Source organism: Desmodus rotundus, chromosome 12 (assembly GCF_022682495.2).
Source record: "Desmodus rotundus isolate HL8 chromosome 12, HLdesRot8A.1, whole genome shotgun sequence".
Classification (NCBI taxonomy): Eukaryota; Metazoa; Chordata; class Mammalia; order Chiroptera; family Phyllostomidae; genus Desmodus; species Desmodus rotundus.
The window spans coordinates 3,617,140-3,640,557 of record NC_071398.1 but is presented as its reverse complement, the minus strand read 5'-3'; the positions used below and the strand labels follow the sequence as shown (position 1 = coordinate 3,640,557).

The 23,418-nt window shown below is 54.5% G+C and overlaps 2 protein-coding genes across 5 annotated transcripts in view; both read right to left on the bottom strand.

The window, feature by feature from the left end:
• ADCY7 (adenylate cyclase 7) overlaps positions 1-1,474 on the bottom strand; it is a 46,833-nt gene extending 45,359 nt beyond the window's left edge. The window contains exon 1 of the mRNA XM_045188411.2: positions 1,341-1,474. The gene's annotated coding sequence lies outside the window, so the exon portion shown is untranslated. The remainder of the gene's footprint in view (positions 1-1,340) is intronic.
• Positions 1,475-11,835: 10,361 nt separating this feature from the next.
• Positions 11,836-23,418, bottom strand: part of TENT4B (terminal nucleotidyltransferase 4B) — a 35,167-nt gene continuing 23,584 nt past the window's right edge. For 3 of the 4 annotated variants that reach the window (XM_053915294.1, XM_053915295.1, XM_024551454.3), the window contains 9 exons: positions 23,100-23,220; positions 22,105-22,212; positions 20,633-20,761; positions 19,772-19,985; positions 18,027-18,153; positions 17,824-17,927; positions 17,539-17,726; positions 15,636-15,800; positions 11,836-14,429 (listed from right to left, as the gene is read on the bottom strand). In XM_053915294.1, coding sequence (XP_053771269.1) covers positions 14,253-14,429; positions 15,636-15,800; positions 17,539-17,726; positions 17,824-17,927; positions 18,027-18,153; positions 19,772-19,985; positions 20,633-20,761; positions 22,105-22,212; positions 23,100-23,220 — 1,333 coding nt within the window. In that variant the 3' untranslated portion in view covers positions 11,836-14,252. The remainder of the gene's footprint in view (positions 14,430-15,635; positions 15,801-17,538; positions 17,727-17,823; positions 17,928-18,026; positions 18,154-19,771; positions 19,986-20,632; positions 20,762-22,104; positions 22,213-23,099; positions 23,221-23,418) is intronic. The other variant, XM_053915296.2, reaches the window with a different exon arrangement.

Here is a 23,418-nt window from a genome sequence, read left to right as displayed (position 1 = left end):
ATGGGAAAGGTCAGGTTTGGGGTTCCCCCAGGGGGGATCCAAGTCAGGGACCAAAGCCTGCCCACAGTCCCATCCACACGCCCTCCTTTAACTGCCCCTGCTCACTGTCAGCTGGGGCTGAACTGCTTCCAACCCCAAACCCCAGCCTTGCCCTCCTGGAGTTTTCTTCCCTTGAGCTGTTTGCACTTTAAACAGACTACAGCCCTGGCTGATGTGGCTCAGTGGATTGAGTGCCGGCCTGTGAACCAAAGGGCCGCTGGTTTGATTCCGTAGGGCCCGTGCCTGGCTTGTGGACTGGGTTCCCAGTAGGGGGCGCTCAAGAGGCAACTACACATTGATGTTTCCCTCTCTAAAAAATTATATATATGTATATATGTGTGTATGTGTATACATATGTAAAATCTTAGACTACAGTTGACCCTTGAAAGAGGGAAGAGGGTGATGGGGCACCCACCCCCCCACCCCCCCACAGTGGAAAATCCACATATAACTTTCAACTTCCCCAGAGCTTAACTACAGCACTCTGTCATCCATGGGGTGTTGGTTTCAGTCCCGCCCCCCAATACCAAAACCCCAGGACGCTCAAGCCTCTCACACAAAGTGGCGCTGAACAAAACACGCAGAACAACGGCAGGGCCTCGGCAGGAGGGGATTCCCAACCACAGGGATGGAAAAGACCGGTTCCCATCTGCAGCTGCCGATACATGGATGCGAAACCTGGGGGTGCGGTAGACTGCCGGTATTTACTGAAGAAAATCGCGTATCGCACCCCAGTGGGCCCAGCGGTCAAACCCCGTGGTCCCTGGGTCAGCCGTGTACGGGCCCTCCAGGGGCGCCCCCTTGTCCCTGGCGGGAAAATGGACAAACCTGCCCCTCTCCACGACCGTAAGCCACAGGGCTTTCCAAACGAAGGGCGTGACACAGAGCCCAGGGAGGGACACAGAGCTCGGTCCCTCTACCGGGTTTTGTGGTCGGGACAGTGGCATTGGGGCCCTTCTGGGCTCATTCCCCCGCATGGGTCTTGGAGGGGGAGGCGGGAAGAACAGAGGGCCAGGGAGGGGACATCTGAGAGACCACTCCAGGCTTCCGCCAGAGACCAAGAAGGGGAGGGGGCGGGACCGGGGTCCCCATGGGCCGGTGTCCGTTTCTGTGCCCCTCTCGGGCCCGGGAAGGAAGCCAAGGGAGGAGCTGGCTCAGCCCTCCACCCGGTGGGGCCCCACCGCGAGGCAGGCCCGAGGACCCGTTCGGCGCATCCCAGCCAACCCCTCCCCAAGCCGTGGGGCACGCTCCCTGGGCCGGGGTGCCGCGCTTCCACCATGGGGTCCCACCAATGCGCTCACCTTCCCCGCCGTGTGTCTCCACCGCCACCAACCCGGTGTCTGTGCGCACCGGTGTCTCCGCCACCGCCCAAGTGTCCGTGCGCACCGCCCCGGGCCGGATCCGGCTGTGTGGCAGGGACGGCTGCAGGCGCCCCCCACTGGCGGTTGGGGTCGGCACGGCGCAGCCCGGCTGCGGGCGGCGATGAGAGGGGCGGGGAGGAGGGGCGCCCCCGACGACCCGTCCCCCATCCCGGCACCGCCCTCCGCCACCCTGCTCGATAGCACCAGAAGTGTGGAAACGCGTGAACGCCGCACGTGCCCGCCCGCCAGCCCGGGTCCGCGTGGAAGAACGCCGGGCACGTTGGAACCGGAGCAGGAAATAAAACCCTTTCCAACCTGTTTTCTCGGTCACGCACGTGTATGGACGTGCCAGGTGTGTCTCCAACCCAGAGGGGAACACTTTCTAGCAAACTCAGCTGTTGCTCCTCCAGATCTATCCCCCAAATCCAGTAACGCCCATTTCTAGAAGGATCCATGGTCTGTGGACTAATGCCCTCCTGCCAGGACGAGGGAGGCTTGGGTAGAAGCCAGCTGTCTCACTCAGGCCTTAACTCCAAGGGGCTCCAGAGGGGGGAAGTAAGGGCCCTGTCCCCACCTCACCCGCTGCTCCATGTTACCCACCGTCTGTGCGCAGCGGAAGACAAAGCCAGCCTAGGAAAGTAGCCACCTCCTCGTGCCCCCGCGCACCTTCCCACAACCCAGGACAGGGGCCAGAGCAGGCAGTAAAAAAAAAAAAAAAAAAAAAAAAAAATCCTGCCCTGTTTCTGAGGTACCCAGGCTGGGTGAGCAAGAAAGTACTCCTCTGAGTCACCACTGGGAGGGACAAAGGACAGGAATGAAGGGAGGAATCATCAGGCCCAGGAGGGAAGTTAAGTCACAGACCTTCCGGCGTCCCTCCCCTCCCACTGGTATTACCCCCATTCGGGAGCCCAGGTGCCACTTTGTGGATGGGGACCTGGGGCAGCTGTGAAGCCCGGTTGTCAGGTCCAGCCTTGGGGGCCCTGGCCGGAGCTCGGGGGTAAAGACTCCCAGGAATCCACAGGTGGACCCACACCAGGCGATCCTAGCACAGATAGACGGGAAAAATCCCGGTCTACTGGGAACCCTGTGGTGGCTTCCGGGAGCTGGGGACCACAGCAGACTTTACAGGGAAAAGGCCCCGGGAGGGCCGTGACCGTGGAGGAGCCCAGCCCACAGGCCACCTGCTTCGAGGAACTATGCTGAGGAACCAGATGGTGGAATGCGGGAAGGTGGAGATCCGGTTTCCACTCCTGGCAGCAGGAGAAGTTCCCAGAGTCCCTGGGATGGTGGCCGTTGGCCCTCTGGGCTGGAGCTGCGTCCCTTTCCTGGCAAAGTTACTGTGTCACCCGGCAGGCCCACCCGGGAAGGTGTGAGCGGCTGGGACTTCCCCGTGCCCGAAGTGCGCAAATGGCGGGCACACCGGGTCCTCATCAGAGCCAGCACCTGCCCCGGGCCTGCCGACCCTCAGCAGGACCCACCTGTTTGCCTCAACTGAGCCGTGAGCACCTCAGCCCAGCGGCCTGTGTGCTGCGGCCGAGGTCAACTCTGGAGAGGGAGGGGGACCCCCCGGGCAGAGGCCGGGCCTCCTGGGGCTCATGCCCAGCACTGTCCCTCCAGCCCCTTCGAGCAGAGCACGGAAAGCCCTCAGCCCTGTGCAGGGTGCAGGCAGAGGTGCTGTGACGTCCCACCCAGTCCCATGTGTCATCTCCACCCAAATCAGTGACCACCTCTCCTCGGAGCAGGCAGGAAGTCAGCGGGACAGTGAAAGACCTGCCAGCCTCAGTGCGGACACCTACCCACCCAGACAGCAGGGCCTTGGTCCCCTCCGCGCCCGCTCAGCCCTCGGAGTCTCCCACTGGAGCCCAGGACGTCGGAGCCGCCTCCGAAAACACCCTGGGCCTCCGGGTCAACAGGCCTGGCCTGGCTCCCAGGGGTACTGGCCACGGGGCCTCAGGCCAGCCTGCACAGCAAGGCCCTAAGATACTGCTTCCCAGACCGGGTGGGAGCCCCGCTCCCCGAGACCCCAGCCCTGGGCTGGTCCTCGAGTGTGTCCTGGGCTTGCCGACCGGGGCGGGGAGCTCAGCGTGCCGGACGGGTTGGCTGCCACTGGAGGAAAAGCTGTTAGAAGCCACCTCACACCAGACTAACACGAGAACCGACAACCCACGGGTTAAAGATCTTGGTGTTTGCGAACAAAATGTACACGCGAAAGTATTTGGTCTGCAGAGGAAACCCAGTGCAGACGGAAGGGCTCCAGTTACACAGTGAATGTCGCTCTCCCGGGGACGGGGTGGTGCCGTCTCTCTCCAAATGCCCGCATCTAGTGTGTTTGTCATTTCGGTCATCCACTGTGGTGACACCCCAGAAAACCTCCCCACCCCCACGAGGGCCTGCCCCGAGGCCAGGGAACGGCCGGCACTGGGTGACGGAGGGAGGCCTTCACGTTCGGCCCCCTGCCCGCGGCGACCCAGCTGGACGCTGGAAGTCTTACCAGCAGAGATGCCGGGTCGAGCCGTCCTCTAGTCTTACCGCCTCCTTATAGCCCCTGAAACGGGTGTGAAAGGACGTCTTTAAGACCCAGGAGAATAGAGAGAGAGAGAAAGGGGCAGAAGTGCAAACTTGGACAGGAGAAAGCAGGTGTTCTGGAGCCACTAGCTTGGCCCACACAGGACACTGAACCCTAAACTGGCAGTTGGGAAAACCAAGGATCAGCCCCGGAGACAGCAAGGGGACGTGCCGGGCCACTCAGGAAGCAGGTGAAGCAAAAGTCAAGGAGGTCAGTTCAAATCTAAGGCACAGCTACGAATGCCAGACTCTCCCTCACCCCTGACCCCCACCCCCCACCAGCTGAGTGACCGTCCCTCCCCACCCAAGCAGAAGTCTGCAGGGTCTTGTCTGGAAAAGTTGACATACAGACAGCCTCCGGGTTGGGCCCCGCCAGCTGTGGGAACACAGGGAAATCCCAAAGGCAGTTTACCTGGGAAGCAGAGACATACCCACTGCCTCAGGCCACCACTCTTCCCCACTCAGCTAGCTCCCAGGACCCTGGCAGGCATGGCCTTACCCCCAGGCTGGAGGAATCCTCCGGGTGACCCACCAGCCAGGTCCGGAAGAGCCTCTCCTCGGCGGCTATTCAGCCTGCACAGCCCCCAGCTGACTCCTATTTGGAGTGTCCTCGGGCTTGTTAGGCCCCATTCTTGCCCGCGTGCAGACAAGCAGGCCTCCCGGGGAATCTCAGAAAAGCCTCCAGCCCCCAAAGGGAGTCCAAGACAAGCAAAGTTCAGAGCCTTTCATATCTTCACGGAGTAAAAAGTATATTGCAACCGTGAAGCCAAATAGAACGCTTAAAAAAAAAAAAAAAAAAAAAAAAAGACCGTAAGGACAAAACCAAAACCCTCAGACACAAAAAAACCAACAGAAGGGTTGGGAGGTAACGTTAAATAAAAAGGCAGAGATGGAAAACAGAGAAGAGGAGGGAGGACACCCAGCGGGCTGGGCCAGGAGACCCAACCTCCGAGTAACTGCGGATAGTTGCGGAGCTCCGAGCCAAGGGGGGAGGAAAATGAAAACCAGGGCTCACTCCCTGGAACCGAAGGGCACACAGAGCCAGGTGGAAAGGCTTCCCACCCTCACGTGCCCCGTGCGACAGGCGAAAACAGCCCCAGCTGATTTCCATAATGCGATTTCAGAACCTTGGGAACCAGAGAGAAGATCCTGAAAGTGAGAACAGAAAAACAGGGGGGCTAAAACCAGCTGTTCTCACGACACTGAGAGCCAGGAGGCACTGCTGTCAAACGCCGAAGGGAAGAGGGTTTCCTGTCGCGTCCTGCCGCGCCGTCCCCGGGCATAAATGAAGAACAAAGACGCCGCACCTTTCCCGGGACGCTCCTGGGGGACGGCACTAACGGAGAGAGAGCTGGGGATGAGGGAAGGGAATCTCCAGGTGGAGGTGGGAGACCAGGGAGACGCGTGAGCAGCGTGCACGGCGGGTTGGGGCCCTGGAGGGGGCCCGTGAAAAGGCGAGAACTGTTACCAGGCCCAAGGCACCTGAGCGTGTGGTGAGAGCCGTAGGACAACGGCTGAGGTGAGGGGACTGAGTCAAGTATGGGGGAAACTAAGCACAAAAAACTCCAGGAAAAACAAACAAACTTGTTCAGAAAAAGGAGTCATTTCATTCTACATCTCAACTGGTGAGAGCAGCGTCCACGAAGTCACAAAAACGTGAATAAAATCTACTGTTGAAGAAAAATCAGAGGCCAGGGTGTGGGAAGAGAACACAATTCCAAGAACTAAAAATGAAGACCTGTTATTAGAGGTGTGTTACTCAGAGACAAGGAGTCAAACTCGCCACCGCCGCCCCGGCCACCGAAAGTTGGAAGGGGCAGCCCCAGGAGAGGGAGGACAGACAGCGAGGGGAGGGAGACAAACTTTTAGAACCATTTGGCTTTAAATGATGGCAAAATTGCCGCTCCTCTACCCCCATCCACCACTTGTCGCCGTCCTGGCGGGGCCCAGTGCCCCTCTAGTCCGCCCCGACCCCGGTGCCCGGCCTGGCCGCCTCGCACAACCCTGTGTCCACAGGTTGTTGTGTGACCCCTTGCCTTCCTCTTCCTGGGGACAGGCCTTGCCTGCTCATGTGAAACCGTTTTCTTGAACTGGATTTAAAAAAAGGGGTGTCTGATGGAACACACTTCGCAACTGCTTCGGGTGAGTGTGCAAAGCCACGCTGGTGAATTCGCCTGCTGATTGGTGTAAGTGCAAAACAGTTTGCAGCCCGAAGTGGATGGGCAGTAGCTCCCGTGAAAATCGACACACCAAGTAAACAGGCCGCTGGCCACTGGTTTTAACAACCCTCCCCTTCCCTTTCACCTAAACGTGGGCATTAAAGGTTGGCGTTTTAAAATTAAATCTCTAACGGGTTTGCTTCTCTTCAACAACGTTTTGATCCCAGGTTTTCAAATAGGAGTTAGTTACTTGCTTTAGAAACACACACACATATACACAAATTAGTGCTACTTCCCAAATGGATTATTTGACAGGCAAGTATAAAGCATTTTACTTAAAAGGTGAAACATCGTCCCAATTTAAGTCAAAGCTGTCGCATTCCTAAGCTCACCTGGTAAATACAGGACACCTCACGATAGACTCTACTGGACACTAATTAATAGAAATCACAAAGGAGCCCTGGCTGGCGTGGCTCAGTGGACTGAGCACCGGCCTGAGAATCACAGGGTCACCAGTTCAATCTGCAGTCAGGACACAGGCCTGGGTTGTGGGTCAGGTCCCCAGTAGGGGGCGCGCAAGAAGCAACCACACATTGATGTTTCTCTCCCTCCCTTCCCCTCTGTCTAGAAATAATGAAATCCTTTTAAATAAATCACAGAGGAAATTCTACAAGCACATAATGAGCCTGAGAAAGTCATTTCCAAGAAAGTATCTCCCGAAAAAAATGACAGCGCAGTGCTGACAAGGACGAGGAAGATGGATGACCGTCTGACCTCCCGGCTGCCTTCCGCCCTCTTTCCCTGACACAATTTCAGGTGGATTTTCCCAGCAAAACCCAAGGCAGCCTGCGCTCCGACGCCCAGCGCTGGACCCTCGGTCCTTCCTCTCGCCAGGGTCCCCCCTTTGCGCACTGGACGACCCCTCCTACTTTTGAGACAGGTAACTTATTTCTGGAGAGAGTTTGAGTTTTAGTTGCTGCCGTCACTGAAGGGTCTGAGGAGGCAGGCAGTGGGGAGCAATCAGTAAGATGGACGTTCCCGTCTGCTTTGTCCGGGGCAGGGGCAGGAGCAGTGAGGTTTCAGATGGCCACGTGCATGGATGCTCTTTCCCTCCCACCGAGTATACCAGACGATGAGAATTTTCAGCGCAACTTGGGAAAATGTGCCTCGAACACGGTAAAACTGGAAGAATTTGTTAAGATAAACTCAGTTCGGAAGAAAGTGCCATCAAACAGCAGTGCTCCGTAAAACCTGTATTTAGGACAAGCTGGAAGGTGCCGGACATTTCCGACGGGGCATCTGACATGTTTAGCAGACACCTGCAGGCACAAGTCTGCATCACAAAAAGGGGTGCACAGGTCTGTGTGCACAATGACGGGGGAGGCTCTCTCTACATGGGGGGGGGTTGCAGAATCTGATGTGGGATACCCCTTGTGTAAAAGCAGAGAATGATCCCGAAACGTATATACGTACAGACATGTTTGTGTATGTGAGCACATTTTATTGATTGATTTTGAAGAGAGGCAGGGAGAGAGACGATTTGTTGTTCCACTTATCTAGGCACTCACTGGTTGATTCTTGTATGTGCCCTGACTGGGGATCGAACCTGCAACCTTGGCGTATTGGGACGACGCTCTTACCGAGTTACCTGGCCACAGCTGTACGTGTTTTTTAAAAATCTAGGATACATTCCCAAATATTAAAGTGGCCAGCTTTAGGGGGCTCGGTGGGACTAGGGGGTGAGGGGAAACTAGGCCCTTCTGTCAGGTATTCCCGGGTGACTTACATCCGTCACAGTGGAACACACACTCACAGATAGTTGAGAGACTGGGTAAATCCACTGTCTGGGGAGATGGACCGAATTGCCTGCATATTGTTCATCCTGTAATTCACCACGTGAAATGGGTTGGTCGCACTTGGGTACGGACCCTGCTTTCTCTGCTCCTTGGAGAAGCAAAGGTTTTCATCACTCCGACGGTCGGTGTGGCGAAGTGCCCCAGTTTCTCGGCACAGAGGCTGAACCCCTTGCGTTGCAGCAGAGGAGAGAGCCCGTCGGCATCCGCCAACAACCCAATTCCAGGGAGTCGGTTTCCAGCCTGGCGACGGTCATGGAGAGACCAAGGGGTACCTGTGAGCAGGACCTGGGGGCAGGAGGCGAACCCAGCGCCTGAAGGCTCTGCCCACTCCACTGCTGGCACGAAGGAGGATGAAAACCCACAGGAATGCCATCTGAGAACAAGAAAAGCTCATTCTCCGAGCGGGCCCGTCTTCATCATTACGAGACGCATTCAGAAAAAGTAGCCACTGCCTACTTTTCGGGTCCCACGTAAAGCCTCATACCAGCGGTTTGGAAGGTAGATGGAAGCGCAGACCATGGGTAATAAGCCCAGTGGTGAGCGCTGTGCGTAGAAATGCGATTCACAAACTTTACAAGGCAAACAACTGACGTCTTTGAAGAAATCATCATTAGCTTAAACACAAACAAACAAACCTTCCGGGTCCCATTTGTTCACAGTATTGATGGCTGGTGCCCGGTGACAGGACCTCCGGGAGTGTCGCCATGTCGTAAATCATTGGTATCAAATCTCTTGGGGTTTTTTCTGGTAAACTCCTTAGCGCCTCTTAGCAAGAGGCTGGACAAGACTGGAAGGCTTTCCAGATGGTGCAAACCTCCAGCACGTCCCAGGAGTCTGCACTTCCTAACACGGAAGGCAGTGCTGACCGGGGAAATAAATACAAAAGTTACTAGAAACAAACACGCGTTCACCCAGCTTCTAGTCGGACGGGTCGATGCCCCGACCACTCAGCAGCGTGTCTCTAACCCCGAATCTCGGGAAACTACACGGGCTGCCCCCCGACCTCCCAGGTCAGACACGAGCGTGCAACTGGACGGGGCTTTTAGTAGTGGGCTCGGTGCAAACACACTGATACTCGTAACACAAGTCTTTGGATTTTAGGATTATGGGCCTTTCAAAAGACTTATTTGTAAAAAATGACTCCTGAAAATTTCCACGTGTATAAAAATCAGAGGGGATCTTAAATTTTGGAGCTGAAGCTTAGGGACAGAGACCCGTAGTAACCTGTAACCAAAGGTAACAAGGGGCACGGTTTAGGAAAGAGCTCCAACCTGCACTGAACCAGGGGTAAAAGGTGAAGGTAATTTAAACTCGGAGACTGGCAGGCACCTCACTGGAAGAGGAAAGGCTGACGCAGCCTCAGGAGACAGGACAGGGCCGGGGAGCCTCCACCTGTCCCTGGCCTCGGGGCCTCTCCCCTGCCCGGCCCCTGGCAGCGGATGGCCAGTTCATTTTACTGCAGAATCTCTCCTTCCTAACTGCGGCGGCGCTAAGATAAAACGAGTCTCCCAACAAGCTCATCCAGGCCTGGAGAAGCGGCTGCCGGGAGGAGGAGCCAAGGCCACAGGGACGCGCAGGGACTTGGGTTAAAATAAAGACAACGCGTAAGTAGCAATAAGCGCTTGCTGAAACGCACACGTGATCACCTTGTGTTAAGGTGATCAGGTGTTAAGACAACACCTGATCACCTTGCTATCCCCCACTTCTGCTGCTCCCAGTAAACCCAGCAGGCACCTCATGTCTGTAATGACCAAGGGGCCACACCATTCTCCATCCCCCTGCTCCACCTCTTCCTGGAGCAGCATCTCCTCCACGCTGGCAGGCAATGGACTAGGTTCAACACTCACACACACTTAAGTAGAAAGTGCAAAGGCCGAAGACTTAGGAAAAAAAACCCAAAACCCCGACATAAAACAAACATTAGCAGCTTATTAACAAAAAACTGTCCGTAAGTAAATATTTAATTCAGGATATCAAATAGGTCGGTAGAGTTTCCAAGCAATTCTTCTGGTTAATAACTTTGTCAACATTCAGTTCATGTGGCTCATTATCTCGGATGAGAAGGAAGTCGCCTGAGGTGTCAACACGGCTCACAAGGACAGGGCGCAGAAACGGCCTCCGGGGCGCACCAAGTGTCCGAGCCGGGCACGTCACTTCTGCAGGGAGGCTGGCTCGCTCCTCAGCTGTGGCGGACACCGAGCAGTGCACTCATGCTCGCTCACAAACGTTCACACTGATCCTGCCTATAATGTTTGCACAAAATGGGGTTAACTGGCTCTGTTCCGTGTGGCTCAGTGGATTGAGCGCGGACTGTGAACCAAAGGGTCGCCGGGTCGATGCCCAGTCAGGGCACATGCCTGGGTTGTGGGGTCCACGTGAGAAGCAACCACACATTGATGTTTCTCTCCCTCCCTTCCCCTCTCTCTAAATAAATAGAATCTTAAAAAAATATATATATATGGCGTTAACTGAAGTCTCGAGGTCCAGAAGAGCCGTGAAGATACTTCCAAGGCATCGCAGCTCCCTGTCTGTTCCCATTTTACTGCGACATAGTCTCTAAACATTCACTGCAGGAACCATGTCACTGACGACAATGAGGATAAAGCGTAACTGAAATATCACTCTTCTGCTCAATTAACTGTAACAGAGCCACTTAGAGTGCCTTTGCTCACAAAGTGCTTCATGGGAACGCTGCTTCCCACCCATGTAAAGAGCTCGGACGGCAGGAACCGAGGGGCAGGAATAAACCCTTCCGGCCACTTATCTTAACACATCGGTTTTTCTCGCCACTCCACTGGCCGTGGCGTTCGTACTTCAGCATTTAATTTCCGAAAATTCAGAAGCAACCAATTCCCCTAACATTGCTAGTTGGTGACTAACACACTGAGAAATCAACAGCGTACTATGATGCAAGGATTGGACAAAACTCTCCAGTAGTATTAACATCGAGACAACATAGTCATAACCAACAAAAACATCAGCGAAGCTTTTCCCTCTGCCCCGACAGTGGTGATTCCTAGGGATTTTTACCGGGTGACCTCGATAACCGGCCCCAGTCACCGGGGGCTACTCTGCAAGGAGCAGGTCACGGCAGCACAGGGCGCGGCAGTGGATGGCGGTCAGCCTCTCCTGGCCTGCCCTCGGTCCTGGAAGCCGCAAACCCTCCTTAGGGCAGGTCACAGCAAACACAGCTCACTTTGCCGTGGTGCAGGGGAAGACGACACAGGGGTGTGAGACTCTGTAGGGAAAAGAGGATTACACACTCTCCCTGCAGTGCATGCGGTGACCTGCAGACCTGCTCTGGGAACATCTGGGCCAAGGAAACAAGCTGCAAGCGAATGGGAGGGTCCAGACTGCAGGGCAGCTGCCTGCAGAGCCAGCCAGTCCCACAGGCCAGAGTGAGGTCCGCAGGGCACGGGCAACCTCCCCAAACCGGACACGTGTGCTCAAAACCAGGCACCTTGACGGGAGGGAGAGGCATGCTCACCTTTGCCGTTGGAACAGAACCACTCAGGGTTTGTGCCGACACCTCTGAGGCACCAGCACCTCTAAACCACATTCAGATGGTTGTCACAGCTTTTTACGGAGCATGGGCACCAACCAGGCACACTTGCGTGACTGCTGGAGAAGAGCCCCCCTGTGGTGGGGCAGAATCTGCCAAGCCCCGGTCCCCAGGAACCGGCAAAGGAAGGGTATGATTCGTGGACATGGCAAATGGGCTGGAGTATTTCAAGGTGGCGTTTCTGACGGGTTCACCGAAGCTTTCTAGTACCAACCCCAACAAAGCAGTACGACAGGAGTCAAAAAAAAACGGAGACCACAGGTACAGAACGAAATGACCAGGCAGACTCCAAGTTCTTGAAAGTATTTTACTTCGGACTGAAAAACGAACAGTCTCCCACTGCTCGCTGCAGGATACACACTACTCACGAGTACAATGCTGGTCGTTTGAGGAGGTGTACACGCCTCGATTTCTCCCTTCATGCTTTTTGCCTTTTTAGAAAGATACTGTTTACCAAAAAGAAACATCAGCAGTACAGGAAAAACTATTTTCCCAGTAAGTTTACGAAAACCTAAGATTCCCAATGGAATCAAGATTATCTTCCCGCTACCACCACTTTGAAGACAATCACATGCGTATTGGAACACGACTACCTGCACCTAAGAGTCCATCCGCGTTCGACACTGAGGGCGGTCCCGTGGCAACGAAGTCGGCATGGCAAATGGAGCGTGGATCCCTGCGAGTACCGAGTGTCTGAAGTAGGCAGCTAATACTGAATTTCACTTTATTTCATAAATAATTGTTCCCTTAGCAGTAGACAGAAGGCTACACATTCACAACAGTCTTAAAAAATAAATACCGTGACTGCACACACAATGTTATGACGAGCTAGTCTCAGAAGAACGAAGGCGCGACGCGTTGATCAACATTCTGAGCAGGATAAAATGGGGCTCTAAGATTTAAAACATCATCAAAGAAACGTCACATTTAAAATCTCCCACAGGTTTACACAGGTTATCGGGGGCTTCCAGTTCCGGAACACATTTTTCAGTTGTGAATTAAAATGCGAACATATTGAGAATCACCGATTTCAGTGATGACATTAGTTTTGGTCTTACTTTAGCATTATTCTCTTTATAAAAAGTAGCACTAAGTGTCCGTTAACGGTCTGATTGGTCTTCAGTATTTCATAAACGTATATAAAAGAAATTTCTAAAAGCCAACAGTACTTCATATGTGTACACATATAAAAGAATCTCCTCTCAGAAATGGCCGTAATCAACAGAGCCACACACACATGATGCTGAACACGAACGCTGCCCCCTACAGGAGGTTTCTGGAAGTGTCACGCACGGTGGCTCGGAGGAAACGCCCCCAAGCGAGTTGCAAACTCAACACATGACGAACGATGGACAGAATTATACATCTCGTTTGCACTCAGCGCTGACCACAACCAAAATTTACAGTATGATTGAAACAAGCCGAGGTTTAAAAAAGTTTTAATTGAAGATAACAATTCCATGGAAGGCGAGGCTAAGGGATGGGATGACAAGTATTTGGTCTTAATAAGGCAATACAAAATAGACCCATCATCAAAGACCGTTTCCTCTTGGAAGATCGACAATACCAAAAGCATAAAGTGGAGTATAAGAAAATAGTCCTTTGTAGGTATGACTTCATTAAAGCTGTTCGCAGGTGCTCTCTCCCACAGCCGCCACTCGGGAGCTTTAGAGAAGAGACGAGGAGCCCAGGCACGCGCAGCACATGGGGTCGGAGGGGCCGGCATGCAAGGTCTGCGGCCGGGGCTCGCGGTGACGGGGCTGGGGCCGGCCACGGCGGCCGTCGCCTCCCTGTCAGAAATTTAAAAAAATAAAAAAATAAAATAAAATTTTAAAAAAGACTGCAAGGAAACAAACACGAAGTCGGGACGACAGCACTCCAGAAGACGGCGGCAGGCTGACTGTGAGAGATGACTGGAGATTGTTCACACAACAGTACACAGTACAGACACACGTGCTCGCGTGTACACAACACGAACGTCACTTCCCACCGTGAGCCTTCTCTGAGAGAGGAAAGGTTTTCGCAGCAGCAGGTCCTGAGGGCCTATTAGGTCATTTCATTGCCAAGGGGAACCAATCGAGTCAGAGAACTAATTACTTCCCTACATGTGGATGTTAAGATGACAAATCAGATTATTTTGCAAACTAATCCTGAGAGAATCTGTTTACAATTTAAACAGTAATGTTATGTAAAAAGTATTAACAAATCCACTATTACAAATATCCATTTCCTATATGGTCATCTATATATACACACAATAAAATGGTAAATATGTGCAAAAATATTTTTTAAAAAACATGCACAGGCCACTTCCCCCTTTGGGATCTGGGCTTTCTACGAGATGCCTGTTCTCCTCCCTCCCGGGCCCTCCGAATTCCGTGTTCTTCCTCTCCCCACCCCCCCACTGACTCCTACTCCCTCTAACTCTGCATGAAGCCAATGAGAAACATATTTCATTTACATTCAAGCTTCAAATCTTAAAATGACCCTGTTGTAGCATATGACTTATCCAACGAGCAGCCTCCCCCCCCTTGCTTGCTTTTTGTCTCTACAGCCACCAGTCTTCATGATCCGCTCCGTGGCGAGCTGGGGAAGAAATGCTAAATCAACACGTGGACGGCGCCGGGCTGTGACGCGTCCCAGGAGCGCCCAGGCCGAGTGGTCCCGGGCGTGAGTCTCTGCGCAGGGGCGGTCCACCGCACCACGCCGACTATCTGCACAGGTCTGAGAGCGGGGCGTCCCTCTTGTGCCTCCTCTTTTTGCCGTGGAAATACTGGTTACTGGACCGGCCCGGATGCTGTTTGTCTGTTGCCGAGGCACTGTGGCCTGCCTGAGCTGTGCCCTGGAAGCCTTTGCTGGAAGACCGGAAGAGGCGGGCTGGCCCGTGCTGCAGGAAAGGAAGCGGGCACCAAGATGTCAGTACCGTGCCTCGCCCGTGCACCCACCGACACCGACACCAGGACCTCTCCACACCAGGGCCACGCTTACGTGGCGTGCAGAAAACGACACTCCTGGGGCTACCTCTCTTGAGCTCTGAGACTGAGCCATTTTCACTGGGAGTTCCGAGAAGCCCAGAGCTCTGCCTGGCCTTCGTCACAGACCAGACGGAACAGGCGGGCGACTTTTCTTAGGGGACCTACAGCCCGCCCACCACATGCTAACTGGCGCTGCAGGTCTCAGTCCCTCGGGGGTGCTGCCCCTTTCCACTGTCACCTGTCATGTTAACTGCTCCTTCTGGAGGAGTCTTTGGTGCTCACGACTAAGGCTGGAAAGGTAAGGTGGATTCCGCAGGTCACCGAAGGCATGAGGTGGCCGACATAACAGTCGCTCCCTCCTGCCAAGGCGCCTCCCCGGTCCTGCTGTGCTCGGAGGGGGTCAGAGGGCCCGAGGTCAGAGCCCAGGGGGATGTGGCTTCTTCCCCTTGTTTTGATTCATTATAATAAAATTTTAAGCAACAACAAAAAAAATCCCTTAAAATAGAGGCTCTCTGTGTCCTTCTTTAACTGAGATGCTAAACAACTGAACACGGCCTGGGGATTTCACCACGGGCAACTTGGTATGGAAGGCAGATTAAAACACAGGGCCTGGCAGAAGCAACGCCTGCCTGCGGGTGGCAGATAGGATAATAATGTGGGTGTCATAGTTTATAGTTTTAACTCGAACACGTCACCTAAAATGTCATACATGCTCGAGTGTGATCCTGTCATGTCACAGAATCACACTTACGATCTTGTAATAAAAAGGGGTGTCACTGGTGCCGGGCCCCATGCACACGCAAACTGCATTCCTAGACGTGTGCAACACGGCTGTGAAACCGCACGAGCAGCCATGTTGGCGTGTGCTCTGAGGACAAGGACCCTGTGTCCCTGGCACGACTCCCTCATGCTGACGCTGGAATCCAAGTGGCAGACTGGGGCATCCCACCGGGGCCAGCCCCCAGGCCCCCGGAGGCCCACAAAGTCCCCGGGACATCCCGTGACTAGAAGCGCGACTGTGCTTGGAACCTCTCGGAACGAGGCAGGGCTGTGCTTGGCCCAGTTTTCTTCCACTTGTGCCGCACACTGCCAGGTGAGACGCTGCATGCCGCACGCACCTGTGACTTGCCGGTGCTGCTGGGCGTGCTGGTGGCTGGGGTGCTCTGCGCTTTCCCACTGGCCTGCGAGGTCTCCACGGACACCTCCTGTGACCCCACACGGTTCCCGGGGGCCGGACGGCAGAGCAGCTGTTTCGGGGTTTTGCATGGTGTCGCGTCGGAATCCTACCACGAGTCACGGGAGTTACAATGTGACGTATTAGTAATTCAGACATCCAGCATGAAGACGGGAAGACAATTTGAGCTGAGTACTCCCCGGACCCAGTGTAAACAATGGGGCATGTATTTCAGGACGCACATGGAGGAATGTACCCAACAAAATGCTCAAGCTTTCCTCCAAACACTGAAAGCCGCTCATTTTATCAGAGGGCTTCTGTGCCTTGTTACACCACCAGCCACGCCTGACCCTGGCTATCACCCTGAAGGAGCCCGCAGAGCTGCGAGTTCACATGCATAGTTATTTACAGAAAATGAACCGTGGTGCAGGGCAAGGAGCGGGACCGTGAGGGGGGACCAAGGTCCCAGTCCCAAGTCAGTGTCTCTTCAGGGGGAGGGTGGTCTAAGAGGCCCCACCCGCATCTCTGTGATGTCAGCCGCTGCGGGGGGGCCCTCCCCACAGGCACCCCATGGGCGAGGGCATCCCACAGCCCACGGTGGAGCCCGCCTATCTGTGGCTGCTGGGGCCTGTGACCCCGTTACTCTGCCCTGAAGTCTAGCCTGAGCCCCGCAGCCCACCCAGCAGCTCCGGGTCACAGGCTCTGTCCCTGCTGCTTGGCACGCTGCCCCCCGCAGCTCTGCTCTGGGAGCAGAAGAGGCACACCGCCAGTTCTGCACACGAGGCTTCCCGACGCCGCTACGACACGCGGTCCCCATCAGCAGTGAAAGTCCGCCCCTTCCCTATTCAGATTACTTTTTACGTCGCAGGCCTCCCATAGTCAAAATTCTAATGAGGAGTAAGCCCCTTTTAGATCTCCATTAAGCAAACTCAAAGTGACCCCGATCAGAAAAGGCAAGTGAGGCTGTGACCGACAGTAAATGTGCTCGGGACGGGGGCAAAGCACAGCAGGGCCGCGGGGGCGTTTGAGGTGGGCTGACAGGGGCCCCGCCAACAGGCTGCTTTTCAGGGTGACGGAAACACCTTGGAACCTGGTGACAGCTGCACAGCCTTGTGAATATACTGAAAAGCAGTGAATGACACATTTTTTAAATGGCAAACTATGAGAATTGTATCTCAATTTGTAAAAGTTAAACCAAGAAGCCCAAAAACATAACCGAGTGGAAGGAGCCCTACGCGAGAAAGCATACACACACTTCCACATAAATTCTGGGGCAGGCAGAGCTAATCCGTCTGTGAGACCCGCCCGGCAGCATCACCTCTGAGGGTGGGGCGGGGACAGCCCTCCAGGACGAGGTGCAGTCTCTGTCTCGTTAGGGTTGTCACAGGCGCGTGCATGTTGGTGAAAATTCAGTGGACACACAATTACAACTTCCTTATGCGTCGATTTTACATGAAGAGCACAACCAGGACCAGAACTGGGCTCTGGTCGGTGAGGAGCACGCTGAGGCTCTCTGGGGAACTGCGGGGACGCGTGCAATGCACGCAGAAACATGTGAAAGAGCGGACGGACAGACGGATGGACAGGGCTGGCTGGCTCGCACTGATGGGCAAGCCCAGGTGCGCGGTGCAGCGGGGGCAGCGTGGGTGGAGGCTCAGTAACACCCGCTCACTTGGGCTGCGTGCTCGGAAATGGGACTAGTGTTGAGAAGCAGGATGCTTGTTTGAGTCCTTCAGCTCCCCGGTGACCAATCAGAAAGCCAGTCCGCCCCCGCCCCCTAGACAACCACCCCCAACAACAGGCTGCCGGGGCGCCTAGGGCTAGAAAAGCCACGTCTTCATACTTACGACGTCACTAGAGCTGGACTGTGTGGCCGAAGACGAAGACACCGGACCTGATGAAGAGTTTGAAGAGTGTTTACTAACAGATTCCGAAGTTTTACTTCTACATTTTCCAAGGGCTTCATTTTCTTCAGACAGATTATTATTACATTTATCTAACTGCTGAGAATCTACTATCAAGGTAACACCATTTCCTGAAAGAGTGGCAAAAGATTGGAAAACGTTTCTTCCCATTAAACGCACACAACTCAGAAAAGCCTCGAACAGTCGGTCGACGGGTGGGAGGCTTACCGTGGCACGCGGGCTCGGGCCTGCTCTGCAAGCCCCACTGCTTCGATATCCAATCTCGGTATGTGGCCACTTCGTCCGTCACTCTAATTATTCTACCTAATATGCTGCATGCGTTTGAAAAAAAGAGAGGGAGGTACATCACTCGGAAGGTAAGAAGCCACGGCCAACCCCGACGTACAGGCTGACCCGAGGCAGACTGTTACCTCTCGGTCTCGTTGTTGGGGTAATACTTGGCTATGGGCGACACAGCGTGACTCAAGACCACGTAGGCGTAGTCGAAGGCCTGCTTCACCTGCATGGCCCCGTACGAACTCCTTCCCACATCGTTACCTGGAGGAGAAGTGCGCCCGTGAGACGGGAAGCTTGCCCACTGCTTAATATGGCTTTGCGTTCTCAAGCCCTCTTCTGGAAAGCACAGGCAGGTGCTGTCCCACCAGAGTGGCCCTCGGGACCTGGGACCCCACAAACCCCCGGCTTGGAGCCTGAGCATCAAGTTAGAAGCTGTCCGGGGCCCAGGTTGCCTAACGCACTCTGGCCTCGCAGGGGCCGTCCCACTGCCAGCCCACAGACCGAAGTCCCTGCCTGTTCCACCCGAAAAGACCAAAATGAACTAGAAAACACCCAGTTTTTGTTCCCAGCAGCTGCGACTGTCTCCCACCCTACCTCGGGAGCTCCCAGACAGCAGACCACACAGGGGAGTCTCTGTGTCCTTTACACAGAGCAGGCTCCCAATGAGCATGTCCTCAGCGACCGAATGCACGCAACGATTAATATTCATGAGCCAAAAAAGGCTGCCAGGCACCTACTCTTAACCAAGAGTAGGTTACTGGCTTTTCTTACTGACTTTCAAAGTCAACGCGTTAAAGCAAATGGCTAAAAGCATGCCCACTGAGGTCCAGTAATGCAGAACTGGAGTGTCTGCACTTCTATCGGGAAACATTATTGCCCAGGACAACCGGGAGACGAGCAAGGAAGCAGAACTTCAGGAAAGCACGGGGGGAATTCCTTTTCTGCTCACTTTCAAGCCACCGCGAGGCCAGAGAGGCACAGGGAGACCGTGCACAACGAGGGGGGACTCCAAAAGGAAATCAGTCATCTCTCTGAACCCTGCGCTCGTGAGTCTGAGCTGCTTTACTCAGTGGGGCCGCCTCTGAGGGCTGCGGAATCGTCACCGTAACGCCCCGGCTGGAAAACCCTCACAGACGCAGACCAGCATGGTGATGGAAGAGGGGACGGGTTGCGGGGGCTGAGAAGGGTAAGGGGGAGCAGATGCTGACGGAAGGAGACTGAAGTGGTGCGGGGAACACACCGTACAACACGCAGATGACGTGTTGTAGAACTGCACACCTGAAGCCCATGTAATTTTACAAATTCGGTAACAGCAATAAAACCCCCTGGCTGACAACGGGCCGGAACCAGGCCACGAAGACAGGAGAAAGGAGGAGAGGCTGTCAGGCTGGAGATGCGCACAGACCCTCCCCACAGTCACGCCCGCTCCTCTGGGCCGGCAGCAGTCGGGTGGGCTCCACTCCCAACCCACCTGAGAGTCCGCAGCGTGGTTTTCTTCTCTTTTGTTTAAAAAAGATTGTATTTATTTTTGGAGAGAGGAAGGGAGGGAGAAAGAGAGTGAAAGAGACTTTAAGGTATGGTTGCCTCTCGAGTGCCCCCTACTGGGGATCTGGCCTGAAACCCAGGCTTGTGCCCTGACTGGGACTTGAACCAGTGACCCTTTGGTTCACAGAGCAGCATTCAGTCTACTGAGTCACACCAGCCAGGGCTGCAGTGTGTTTTTCTGGAGGGTGTGTTTATTTTCATGTTTGCTTATGAAATACTCTGATGAAAAAAGAACGACCACAGTGAGAAGCTGGTCCTTAATTTTTTATCTACAGAGAATTCCAAGTGCAATACAGCAACTGCCGACGCCCACACATTTACCTAATTTCAATACCTGGTTGTAGAGGATCTTCAATATAAAGCATCGATGGCCGGTAGCCGTCCAGCATATTTTTCTGCACTTCGTCTTTGGCCACGTATGAACCACCGTCCTTTATCCGGATGCCAGTCTTTAAATAATTGAAGTGCCGTCCATACAATTCAAAAAACTCTATTAAGAGAACACCATAGTTTGTGTTGGGGATGCAAGCATCTTCCCTGGGGTGCAACTAAAACCAGAAGAAGAGAGAAAGAAATTACGTTGGGCATTCTCCGACTCATCGAGGTGGGACAATAAATGACATCCTGGCGTCTATCAACACGCGGACCCTGCAGGGCGCAGAGCGGTCGGCGCGTCAGGAGGCCGTGCTGCTGCCGCGCGGCGCGGAGTGGGCTGGGACGACCCAGGAGGTGCCCCGGGTGCAGGCGTGGCCAGCCCGGCCCGGCAGGATGTCACGGGCTCACGTGCGCCCCGGGCCAGCGGCGGCCTCCTCACGCCTCCTGCCCACAGACCTGCCCACAGACCGGTCCCCTCCAGCGAGACTCGCGGGGTTAGTTGCTTAGCAGACATCCCTACTTTGGGCATTTCTCCTACTGCTCACACCTGTGGAAACCACGGGATGCCTTTGCAAGTTAACACTTGCAGTGAAAAGTCTCAGAAAGACTAAAACATACGGGATTAAAAACAAAAACACAAACAAATATCCTTTCCTAGGGATTTTTAAACAGGTGCTTGCTCAATTACAAAAAAGGTACCCAGTTTGAAAAGTCCTAAGTATTCAACAACTGAGAGTCTGACTTACATTTCTCCAAAGTGACTCCCTAATTCAGGGTTCAAAGTTAGCGCGCACCAGCACGTCAGAACCTCACAACGTACCTGCAGGAAACTGACCGCCATGAGGAAGAGGCTGTAAGAGCCGATGCCACCTGTGAACACCTCGTTGAGGTCCCTCTGCAGCAAGAACTGCTTCAGCACTAAAACCAAGTAGGGCAACACAGGGTACTTCTGAAAAAGAAGGGACGATACGGTCAGCGGGTTCCCACGCGAGGTACGGCCCTGAGCGTTAACAGCATGCCGGTCTCTGCGCACAAACCGGACCTCACACGGCAAACTGGTGGGGACGCTCAGTCTTCCGTTTTAAGAGCCAGCGACAGAAAGTGTGCTGCGGGGATTGGGGGACGTGCAGCCGCGAAGAATGGCACCCAGGCCAGAAACACAAGCGACACCCGTCTGATGGAGCACACTCCGGCCGGTATTGCAGGAGGCTCATTTGTGAATGGGACACACACCCTGGACAAGACAAAGTGCCCCCTCTGAAGCGCGCAGTCAGGGAATGAATCGTTTTTCGTGGGCGACTCCTGGAGACGGCGCTGCGTGACAGCCCAGCCTGCCGGCTGCCGTGTGGATAGGTGACTGGAGCCTTCCCAGCTTCACAGGGCACGGAGAGTGCCTGAGCTGGCACATGGGGACCAGGCCCGAGGCTGGGGACGCGGACGGGGATGATGTAGGCACCAGCTTCTAGAAAGAGGCCTTCAGAGCCGTCACCCAGTGGTGGTGGTTGGGGGGTGGGGGTACTAGGGATTTCCAGCTGCTTCCTGACCCTGAGCGAGCACACATGCTTCCGTAAGGAAGAAAAGTGTGTCCTTCTGCAAACTGTGTCAAAGTAAACAAGCATGAGAAATGACGAAAATGTGGAGGAATAACCACTTCTTAAACATTATGGTCGAGGTCAGAAATAGCATCTTTAAATGAAGGGAACACGTCTGTGCTGACATGAAAAAAACCTCTAAAACTTAAAAAAGGTGTAAGATAATATGCACACAGGTGCTATTTATTTTTCTTAAAACTTCAAGAGGAGAATAAACAAGAAAGAAAAGGGCAACGATCTACAGCCACGAGGTATCCGGTGACCCGCGTCTCCCTGTCCTTTGTCGAGCCCCCCACCCTGGAGGGACACGGAACAAGCGGCAGCAGACAGGAGCCTCTGTAGACAGTGAGGAAGCCGGCAGGGAGCGCCTCCCAGATGGTCTGGGGGTTAGAGCCCAGAGAAGGCCCCGGCAGGCTCCCGGTCTGAATGTGGGGCTACTGAGGCAGCCGGGGCTCCACCCCACTTCCCCCAGGCTCTTGAGAGGTTCTTCAAAAGCTTTCTCAGCCTTGAATTCTCACTCAAGGCCACACTAAATTTACTAATTGCCACCAGCAGATTTAAGGACAGCAAAGCCAGGGCACAGAGGAGAAGCTTTGACGGCCACACGCACATACAGTCCGGTCAAGTCCACCAGAGCGGAACCTCACGCCGACGCCCACTTCCCACAGCGGCGCCAACCCAGCACGGTGACTTCTCTGACCTTGGTGAAATCTTTGATGAGGTCCGCGGCTCTCACGCCATTCTGCACGTTAAAGCTGATGTCAACTTTCACTTCAGTGAAAGAGTCTGTCAATTTAATAATAGGTACCTAGAAGGGCAGAAAGGTAAAATCAGAATACGCGAACGAAACCACACGACCGAATCAGGGCAGGGAAGGTGCCCAGACTTGAGGTCCTGACCTCCTCACCGGCCATGAGTGTTCTGCACACTGAGTCCCAGGCACCCTGCCTCCTAGAAACGTCACTTTGCACAGCTGGCATTTTGCCATTTCTATCGCCTGAGAAGTTTGAGACGAGAGATAGAAACCTTTCTTGAAGTTTTACATACTTTGGAGAACAGGCTCCTACTCAAGGTGATGTCAACCGCGAGTGTCAAGCATAACACTAAGCAGCTTCTAATAAGAAAGCGGCTGGATTCCCGGCCTCACACACTGGCACGGGCATCGGGTCAGCTGTGCACAGGGCTCCAAACACAGCCCAGCACAGCAGGTGAAATGCAAGAACTAGCCCGACGTGGGAAGCGATGGGAGGCTGCACGTGAGACATCAGGAGTTCTTCCCAAGGGGGAGAAGCTCGGCACGCACAGTGCAGGAGGCGCAGACCACGCGGAGCTGGGGTCCAAATAGGTGGGGGGGTTTTAATAAGAAAAATGCAAGCTGTTTTGTGTCAGAAAAACAAAATCTGCAAAATAGGGGTATTCTGAGCTTCCGTGAGCGCCCCCCCCCATGGCTACTCCCACCACAGACTCCGGGTCGGGGCCCACGCCCCTGCGAGCGGTCCGGTGTCTACACCAGTGTCTACACGTCCTTCTCCTACAGAAGCCTCCCAGGGCCGAGCGGGCGAGGAGGAGACTTTGTGAGAAACTCCAGGGCAGGGCCGGGCCACCTGTCTCCTGCTCACCCCACCTGAGCCCCGCCTTTCTAAGTCTCCTGCAGGAGGAACTGGAGCCCGGAAGAGGAAATGGGGAAGAACTCACAGTGGCTTTGTCTAGAACTTTCACTGAGTCCTCATCGGCGACTTTGTGTTTCCGAAGAGCCTCTTCCAGGGTCCAGAGGGGCAGGTTCTCCCACTTCCCGAACACCACCAGGTCGATGTCACTGGACACAGAACACACGCCCGCGGAGGGTTTGAAGCAGCAAGGATGTGCACTTGGTTTAACGCAGACTCAAGCCTGCACCTGCCACACGAGGGCCTCAAAAACCCGCCCCCGCCCCACGGAGCCCCAGGGTGTTGGTGGTGACTGTTTCGGAGCTGAAGGGGAGGCTGGCAATTTTACCAGCCGCCTCCGCTTAGTC